Source organism: Heteronotia binoei, chromosome 1 (genome assembly GCF_032191835.1).
Source record: "Heteronotia binoei isolate CCM8104 ecotype False Entrance Well chromosome 1, APGP_CSIRO_Hbin_v1, whole genome shotgun sequence".
NCBI classification, from domain to species: Eukaryota; Metazoa; Chordata; class Lepidosauria; order Squamata; family Gekkonidae; genus Heteronotia; species Heteronotia binoei.
The window spans coordinates 256534414-256544164 of NC_083223.1; the positions used below are offsets into that span (position 1 = coordinate 256534414).

Here is a 9751-nt window from a genome sequence, read left to right on the forward strand (position 1 = left end):
TGGCAATGTTATAAACCCAGAGAGAGTGATAACAAAATGAAAAAACACATAATAACTACACAAAAGAGAAGCCATGACATGCACAATGGGGGAATGGGAGACAGAGGACTTCTACTGAGCTGTAGGCCCTGCAGGGGTTAACTGTGATACCCTGCAGTTGCCGTCTTAACACTTCCTTAGGAGTAAGCCTCATGGAGCACAGTGGGGTGGACTTCTGAGTAGATGTGCCTTATGATTGTGCTGTCAGATTAACTCTGGATTGTGTTCTTGGATGCTTTGGATTATGTTCCTGGGGGAATTCATTGGAGAAGATCAGAAAGAGCAGAGAAGTTTCCTGAAGGCAGCCCATCCACCCATCAGCCACTTTTCTGTGTCAGCACTTGGAGGGGTCTCAGTTTGCCTTGTCAAACATCTATTTACTTCATTGATACCCCACATTTCTCCCCAGTGGGGACTAAAAGTGGCTTACATAGGTCACATTTCCTCCATTTTCTCTTCACAACAACCCTGTAAGGAAGGCTAGATTGGGAGTGTGTCACTGGCCCAAGGTTAGCTAGCAAGCTTCCTTGGCAGAACAGATTCAAACCTGGATCTCCCAGAGCCTTGTCCAGCACTTAAGCACTGCACCACAGTGACTCTCATCTCACTCTTCCTTGTAGATGCATCCCACTTCAATTTATTCATAGCATGTATGTAATCCCAATGACACAGGCAGATTATGGCTACTGTCTTCACAACAGTCCTGTGAGATAAATTGTTTCTTTTTACATTTCCTTCCTGCCTTTCTTCCATTCATAGAATTCAAGGCTTGTTAAGACTCAGTGTGACTGCCCTATCCTGGCAGGCTTTTGTAAGGCAGCCATGAGATCAAATGGATCTGACTGCTACTTCCATATAAACTGAAAGTGCATACCAGAATCATCTGTTGGGCCCCAGCCATTGACAGATACTGGAATTGCCTATGCACTGCCATATCTCACCCCAGAGTGTTAGCGATTTAGCATTTGCATAGTAGTTCTAGATGAAGAAGGGAGCAATGACTCACAAAAGGTCATACTCTGCCACTTATTTTGTTAGTCTTAAAATGCTTCTGGACTCTTGCTTTTTTCTACTGCTATAGTAGTTCCAAGTCAGGCCTTTTCCCCTGGGGGAACGAGGCAGAACTGAGTTCCAGAACCTCTTTGTGAAAGCAAAATTCTCAGAAAATGCTTGAAAGTTCATGAGGGGCACCTGTATGTTTCATCTTCATTTAACTTTTGAGAGTTCCGACACCACTTTTTCCAGAAAAAAACCCCTGGTTTCAACGTGTAAAGCACTTCATGTATATTATCGTGTAATGCCTTACAGCTTAATGCTTAACAGCCCTCTAAGGTACTGGCCACTGTGTGACGCAGAGTGTTGGACTGGATGGGCCATTGGCTGGATCCAACATGGCTTCTCTTACGTTCTTAAGATAGGTCAATATTATCCCCATATTCTAGTCAGCAACTGAAGCAGCAAGTGGCTTGTGAATCCTGTTCCTTTACAACTCAAAGATATATGCTAAAGGAAACTTTGTTGTGATCTGTGATGTCTGGATTGCTAAATTGTTATCCAGGAAGGGGTGCCACTGACAGACCCAGATTAGAACGATGGTTTCAAGTAGGGTTGCAAACCCTGGTTTGAGTTAACTCTGTTTTTGCTCTGTTTTCTTCTGTGAAAGATCTGGGATGAATGGAACAGCTTTCATAAATGTTACCTGAAAAAAGAAACATAAATACAGGATTTCCCCCCCCCCCCCCAAAAAAGAACACAAGATGTTTGTCTGTGCTTCCTTTTAGTTGTGAAAAGCAGGAGCTCCTTTGCATATTAGGCCACGCACCTCTTAGGAAGGCAATCGTCCCAAGAGTTTACAAGACAAGTCTTATTCCAGGGCCTACTGTAAGCTCTTGGAGGATTGGCTACATCATGGAGTGTGGCCTAATATGCAAAGGAGTTCCTGCTAAAAAAAAAAAAAAGCCCTGCGAATCAACTGGTAGAAATGATAACGGGGTGTGTAATTTTATTCAAATTGCCAAGAACAAAGGGAGTGGCAGGCAAAGGATCCTTTCTTTAAAGCTGCCTGGGTGGCCTTCGCTGTGCTCTTCCCTCCGAGGCTTTCCTCTGTCCCTGCCACAGATTTGCAAGGTACGGTAAGAAGCGCAGCGGGACCTCTATCTCCATCCGCTCCACCGCAGCCCCTCACCGCGGATCTCCCCACCCAAAAGCGGGCGAGCTCAGAGCTTCACCACCTCCCTCCATAGCAGCCAGTCCCCACTCACACAACCCCACCGGGCCCCGGAAAAGAGAGCCCCGAGGAGCGTAACTATAGCAACGCTGGGAAAGGGCGGCCCAGACGTCCTCTTCGACCTCTCTCTGGCCCGCTCTTTTATCAATTACACACGGTGGGCGGACACAAGGCGAGGGCCGCGGAGATTCAACCAATCAGGAGGGAGCACCAGTTTTCAATAGTAGAAAGCCAGCGGGCGGGACTTCTACGAGTTTGAATACAACTTTGGCGGTTCAAAATGGCGGCGGAGGGCTGCGAAGACGCGAAGCCGGCAGACACTCAAGAGGAGGCTGGAGCGGTTGACGCGCTTTCTTCCTTGACAACTCGGGAGGAGCCCGGCCGAGAGCAGCTATTCAACCTCGTTGTTAATACTTTCTTAGAAAAGATGGAGGAAGCTGGCAGGTGAGAGGCGGCGGAGTGGGAGCGTTCGCGCAAATGGGGCCACCAAATGGAGCCTTGGCGTGGGGGCATCCCGAGATTTGAGGGAGAAATTACGCGAGACTCGCTAAAGTTGACGCTAGTTGGGACTTTTCTTTTTTTTTAAAGAAAAGCAAATTTCTAAGTACATTGTTAGATCAGTAAATGGCCGTCTGAGATTCTCATGAAGTTTAATATGATTTTATTTTGTGTGGAATGCGGAGTGGAATTCTAGCAGGTGCTCCTTTGCATATTAGGCCACACCCACAGATGTAGCCAATCCTCCAAGAGATTACAAGGTTCTTTTTTGTAACTTCTTGGAGGATTGGCTACATCAGGGGTGTGTGGCCTAATATGCAAAGGAGCTCCTGCTAGGATTCCACCCCCAATGCCGGAATGAGTTCTGTCTGGATTGAAGAGGGTAAAAGGCAATAATTTATCCCATATGAACCTGCTTACTCACCTGTGGAGGCATCCACCCTCAGGAATAGCAGGTTGCCTCAAGAGATGCTATCATTTGGTCAGGAGTAGTTGCCTCGCTCCTTTGTTGATTTTTATTATTCTGTTTATAGGATTTTTAAATTGGTTCCCTTTTAATAATAATAAAATGGTCAGTGGAGATGGACAAACTTTATTCTGTCATAAGCAGAGCACTAACTCATGAAAACTGTTTCCATGGTGACCCTGGTGACTTGTTCTGTTATACAGACTAACACGAGGGATTTTTTTGAGCAGGAACACAGTTCTGGCTTGCTTGGTGTAAAGGGGTAGGGCCTAATATGCAAATGAGTTCCTGCTGGGCTTTTTCTTTAAAAATACCCTTTGTGAAACAATGGTGACATCAGAGCATGTGGCCTGATATTCCAATGAGTTCCTGCTGACTAACACAGTCATCAGTCTGGAATTACTTTTGTATGGAGCCCTTACGAGCCAACCGCCCACCTTGTACAAAGCAGCCTTTTTTTGTCCACTGTTTATATTACTTTTTAAGTCCTGCAGAATTCTGTGCAACAGGGACTGGAAACAGCAAACATGCGGTTACTAATTCAAGGCTGCAACCCATAGTTACCTAAGAGTAAGCCCTGCTTTAAACGGAGACTGAGTTCTGCAGAACCATCCATTGGTTTGCAGTGTTAATTAAGAGAAACAAGGAGAGCCCTCCTTGGGAAGACAGAATGCCCATCTCAATCAGCATCTTGTTTCCCATTGCGGCTACCCAAATGCTTTTGAGAAGCCCACAAGGAATCTATCCTCCCCCTGCTGTTCCCCCCCCCCCAGCACCTGGTACACAGAGGTAAGCTCCTCTTTGATTATCTGTTTAAGCTATAATGGCTGAAAGTCATTGGTGAGTCTATCTTCCATTAATATATCCAGTCTTCTTTTTCAGCAATCTGAGGTTGCAGCCCACATTATATCTTATGAAAGTGGATTTCATACACTAATTTTGTGATGTGCATAGTACAGAACTGTATTCTCTCTTGGCTTGGTCCCTAAAGCAGTTTGCCAGTTTTTGTCCTTGTGGGTTCCACGGCAATTTCTTGGTGGTTCAGAATATGCGTGTTTGTACAGTGTACAGGCTCTTATTTAGCAGCGTGTCCCACCTCTGACTGACAGAATCCTGTTTATCATGCTTGGCTTTGACAGTAGACGAGATTATGATGGTTGTCCATGCATTATGTCAGAATCCTATAACTAAAAAGGATGGGGGTTTCTGGAATGGATAGCAGATGGGGCTGGCATTGTGGAGATTTTTTCTCAGATTAGAATTTGGTGTGTTGGAAATAACCTGTACTTTCTTTCTTTGCCAACAGCTATCAAGAGTTTGCAAGCTGCTATAACCGTCTCTACAAAGTGCAGCCTGAGCTTACAAGACGTATTTATGATCAGTATATTTACCAGCTGCAGACGTCCTTTCGGGTAGGCCTGAAAAACAAACAAAAACCTTTTAAAATATTTGCCAGTTCAGCTGAGTTTTTTTTTAAAAAAAAAGTGGACACGGCTTTGCAAAAACAAAGGTTTTATTTGAGTAGTGCCCTCCAAATCATTTTTCCTATTGAAAAGCATGTACAAAGATGGGGGATCTTAAGAGATCTATAAATTTTGGTAAATGCGTTTGTAGTAATTTTTCTTATGTATTAATTTTGAAACTCTTTAGGATAATTACATGTTGTTCTTTAGAAGTTACTTCAGACAACCCACAGGTTCAATTCAGAAATCACACCAAGCCATGGTTAGCACTAACTATTGCTCGGAGTCTGGATTCCAGGTTTTGCTTCCAAACATACACCAGGCAAATCATGACTTCAAGGTGTTTGTCTCCTTTAATTTTTCTGCTGGTTCAGGGTGCTATTTCTGTGGCACATTGGCCTGCCTTGTGGGAGAGCAACAACAGTAATTAAGGTTTTTTTGCTTCAGACATAATGCCAGGTTATAACTGACACAAACTGTAGTGTGCAGAAGTCCATTTATAATAGCTTCTGAACTTGCTTTCCCAGCTGATCTCAATTCAGAAAATGATGCCAATCTGTAGTTATGCTGCCTTAGACACAGTGTGATGTCTAAACTGAGCCATAGCTTTCCAAGTTGGATGTGCCTAAAGGACCTGGTGAACAGCTTTCTTTTTACATCTAAAGTAGGCTTGTCTAGTAGCTTCATATAAGTCTAGAAAAGATCACAGTAACAATAGAAACAACAGCAAGAACAGGGTTCTTATTGGACTTATTTGGATTTTTGCTGACCTGTGCAAACCTTTAAGCGTTTTGCTCCTGCAACAGGAATAGAATATACTTTGGAGAATGTTGTTTTCTGCTTACCATAATGATTTGCTTCTGTTGTGTTCCATTAATGCCAATGAATATAGTATTTGGAAAATTCCTCTATTTAAAAAAAGAGAGAGCTAATGTGTAATCTTCTTGGTCCCCTTAGAGCTGCCACATTTCATAAGCATTATTTTCAGCCTTGCTTTGAAAGTGGGTATTAAAATTTGCATTACAGCAGGGTAGTTGGCTGAATGGTAAATAACAGTGGCAATTTGGAGGAGGAGAGCTCCTCATGCACACACTCCTGTATGAACTTAGAAATAGGGACTTGCGTACAGTGTGGTGACAGCAGCAATGTATCTCTTCCTGATTCAGGAGGAGATCAGTGACTTGAAGAATGAAGGGAATCTTGAGGTGCTTTTTAGAACGCTGGATAAGCTTGTGGAGGAAGCAAAGCAGAGAGAAACACCTGCATGGTAAGGAGTGAATAATTTGGCATAAGATTGGCTTGCCAGATTGAACCAGAAGTCACCCGAGACAATTTTTTTTTGTGGGGGGGAAGGGCCTAACTGGTTACAAGTTTTAGAAAATTCATGAGCCAAGTAAGGAATGAGTAGTACCTCCCATTGGTTGATGACCCTAGCAGCTGACACAGTGCCTCAAAACATAGAGATTTGATTCAGCTCATTGCTAACAACTGGTGGGACGTCTTCTCTTAAATCTGTATTGCCATTTCTAAAGCTCTTTAAACCAGTACTTTTCACTACATTTTGTGGTAGTGAATTCCATCTTCTGAAGAAGTACTTTCCTTTATCTTTCCAGAACTTGCTTCCTGTTAACATAATTGGATGTTCCAGTGAGGTGGCTTTATATGTATACAAGAATTCTCAGTGTCACCAGCACATAATCTTATTTCATTAGTTGAATACAATGGGTTGGATCCTACAGGCCCATTCTGCTAATGGTGGCTGTAATGGAATGGTGCCACCACCCCATACAGAAAAGGGCAGTTTGTCCCCCAGATGTCTCTCTGTGGCATTCTACCCTATTAGGAAGCTGAGAGCAAAAAGTTGCCTCTTGCCCTCTCTTGTTTCTGGCAGTGTGCCACGCCCCGTGGATCTGAAAATATGCCACCTTGGGCATTGACTCCAAAGGGGAGTCTTATCATTACACTACTGAGTTGCCAAGGCAGTGGGATAAGGAAGCATGAAAGGCTCTTTAGTTTAACAGCAATTGGGAGCAAGCATCGTGCACCACCCAGGGCCACACTTGCAAGCATCACTCTCATTTCTCATCACACCCATTAGCCCCCATACAAAGGAAGAGTTCAGTTTTTCAGAACCCCACCCATGGTAGCTCATATGGCATTAGCCAGCCTGGGTGCCAAGTCCCTGGACTCCGGCCTGCCAAAACATGGTCCCTCCAATCAATAGGTGTAAATACATCATGGCATATTTTTCCATTGAGTTGTAAATGACCCTTTCCATCTGGTGAAGTATATCTTTACGAGACTCCGCCAGTCTCTGGGTGCCAGCTTCATCTTTCATCTTCATAACTGTCACAGAATATTGTGTCCCAAACAGTGGCACTATCCCCCAGTGCTGCCATTAGCAGAATTCCATGAGATGCAACCATGTTATCTTTGACCTGTTATCAACCCGCAAAGGGGTTTACCACAAGCTAAGCCTATATAGCTTTACACACACACACACACACAAAAATCAAACAGCCACCATAAAATAAAAGCTGTTAATTTGATAACACTTTTATTGCATTTGGTTAGTCATCTTTTTTCTCAACTAAAAAGCTCTGAGTTACAGCCAAAGCTCTTCCTCACAGCCAAAGGTGCTAATTCTCTGGTCATCATAAAACAGCAAATGCTCTTGCAACTCCTTGAAGACAAACAGATTTATTGTGGTATAAACTTTCATGAACTCCAAGCTCTCTCTATCAGCTGACATCGTGCGAGCGTGAGTCTGTAGAAATTTATGCCGTAGTAAACCTGTTCATCTTGAAAGTACCACAAAACTGTTAGCTGGGTTTGTGGCAACAGATGAGAATCAGATTATTTTAGTTTCCTATTTCAGTCCTTTCTCCAGTGCAACCTCTCTCCTTGAGATTGGAGGGGGAGGTTTCCCCAAAACTTTATTTTTTTGGATATTTTTATCCCATTTTTCTGCAAAGCAAGCCTCAAAGTGCCTTATAGAAAACAAACAAACAAAAACTACCAACCTAATAATCACAGTATAGTAGAACAGAGAAGCACCAGCCTGGAGGTGGGGCTGAGCAGCTGGAAGAACTCAGCCACTGGTGAAATCGTCTCCCCTGGCAAACAGCAGCACCTATACACTGAAATGTGGCTACATAATTGGTTAGTGTCAGAGCCCTGTAGTGCAGAGTGTTAAAGCTGCAGTATTGCAGTCGGAGCCCTCTGCTCATGACCTGAGTTCGATCCAAGCAGAAGCTGGTTCAGGTAGCCGGCTCAAGGTTGACTCAGCCTTCCATCCTTCCGAGGTCAGTAAAATGAGTACCCTGCTTGCTTGGGGGGAAAGCGTAGATGACTGGGGAAGGCGATGGCAAACAACCCCGTAAAAAGTCTGCCATGAAAACATTGTGAAAGCAACATCACCCCAGAGTCAAAAATAACTGGTGCTTGCACCTTTACCTTTTTAATTGGTTAGTGTAAAGCTACATACAGCGTTTGGCTTGCTGCTAGGTTGTGTGGATCCTTTGCATTCCAGTAGACTAGGTAGGTGATCTTTATACTAAATAAACTGTGTCTGTTGGGTCAGTTCCTCATTCTTGTCATGTATTTATTTAGTTAAGGACTGCCCTGCCATTCTCCTCAGTAGGGACCCAAAGTGTTTGTTCTTCCATTTTATCCCCTCTTCCTCAGGCGCCCCAGTGGAATCCCAGAGCAAGATGTTCGCAGTGCCGTAGTGCCATACCTTCTGAAACAGCGCAGGATCCTCCAAAAAACCCTGAAAGAGAAAGAAGAGGGGAATGCCGAACTGGCCGAAGTGGTGCTGGCTGGCCGGAAGAAAATAGCAGATCTGCAGAAGGAGATCCAGAAACACAAGGAAGAGTGGCAAGTGAGTGCAGTTTTATGAGTACGGTAGTGAGAGTAGGCAGGAGGACATAAGTGATGTTGTTTTACTCTGAGTCAGTGGTCTCTTTGCTGATTGGCAGCAACTCAGACGGGGGGAGATCTTTCCCAACACTCATTCCTTGAGAATCCTATAAGTGAAAATGTCTGAGATTGATCTTACGCTTGTAAACCAGGTGCTGTACAGTATGCCATGGCCCCTCCCTGGAAGAAGGGGGAAAATGGCAGTATCTGATATAGGCTGTAAAGTAGGACCACTGCTTGGCTTTAGAAGTCTGTTATTCCACTGATGAAAACTTCAGATTCCTTTTAAAAACCTATGTGTGTGTATACACACATTCATATATATTCTTTTATTAAAAGTAATAGTTTGAAAGTATCTGCCTGATTGGTTGTGGAAGGTTTTGAATCCATTCATCCAGCTGAACCAGTTTGGTGTAGTGGATAACTGCACGGCCTCTAATTAGGGAGAACCCAGGTTTGATTCCCCACTCCTCCACATGCAGCTGCTGGTGCGATCTTGGATCAGCCACAAGTTCTCTGCAAAGCTGCTCTCTCAAGAGCAGTTCTCTGAGAAATCTCTCCGCTCTACCTGTCTCACAGAGTAACCTTGTGGGGAGAGGAAGGGAAAGGAGATTGTAAGCCTCTCAGACTCCAAGTGAAAGGTGGGGTAAAAATCGAATCTCCTCCTCATGGCTCTAATTAAGAGTGATTCCCATCTCTAGCTGAGGTGTTCTTATTCTTTCCAGGTGATCGCTCAAGAAAGCCGAGAAATGGCGAATGCCCTTGATGAACATCGCTGAACCTTATCTTTGTATACATTTTCTTACAGTTAGGCTTCTTAATATTTAAGAAATGCTTGCTAGAAACCAGAAAAGTAACTCCTTCAGAATGTTTTATCAAAACATTAAAAAGTGTACATTTCTTGATGAAACTGCTCTAGGTTAACTAAAGGAGTCTTTTTTCCTCAGAGTAATAGTTTACTATGTGCATAAATTTTATCCCACTTTTTATGTAAGAATAAGCAGCAGTACCAAGGGATAACAAATTCCCTTGGCTGGTTTTCCAGCTTCAAACACCCACTCCAGAGCTCTTTGCACTCTTGGGGAGAACTCGTGAGTTGCCTCTATGCTCCAGACCCCACCCCTAGGTGGGCAAATT

General features: G+C 43.8%; 1 protein-coding gene across 1 annotated transcript; it reads left to right on the plus strand.

Annotated features, from left to right (window-relative positions):
* The first annotated feature begins 2119 nt into the window (after positions 1–2119).
* Positions 2120–9524, plus strand: PMF1 (polyamine modulated factor 1). The gene is made up of 5 exons (XM_060253907.1): positions 2120–2710; positions 4537–4642; positions 5860–5960; positions 8381–8576; positions 9340–9524. The coding sequence occupies exons 1-5, from the start codon at positions 2547–2549 to the stop codon at positions 9391–9393; spliced, it is 621 nt and encodes a 206-aa protein (XP_060109890.1). The 5' UTR covers positions 2120–2546; the 3' UTR covers positions 9394–9524.
* Positions 9525–9751: the final 227 nt, after the last annotated feature.

What these genes read in the sequence shown, in the direction of transcription:
- PMF1 (XM_060253907.1), top strand. Translation starts at nt 2,547, where the DNA reads ATGGCGGCGGAGGGCTGCGAAGACGCGAAGCCGGCAGACACTCAAGAG. An exon ending in CAGAGAGAAACACCTGCATG is followed by an intron (nt 5,961 to 8,380) that starts GTAAGGAGTGAA and finishes CCTCTTCCTCAG; the next exon opens with GCGCCCCAGTGGAATCCCAG. An exon ending in AACACAAGGAAGAGTGGCAA is followed by an intron (nt 8,577 to 9,339) that starts GTGAGTGCAGTT and finishes TATTCTTTCCAG; the next exon opens with GTGATCGCTCAAGAAAGCCG.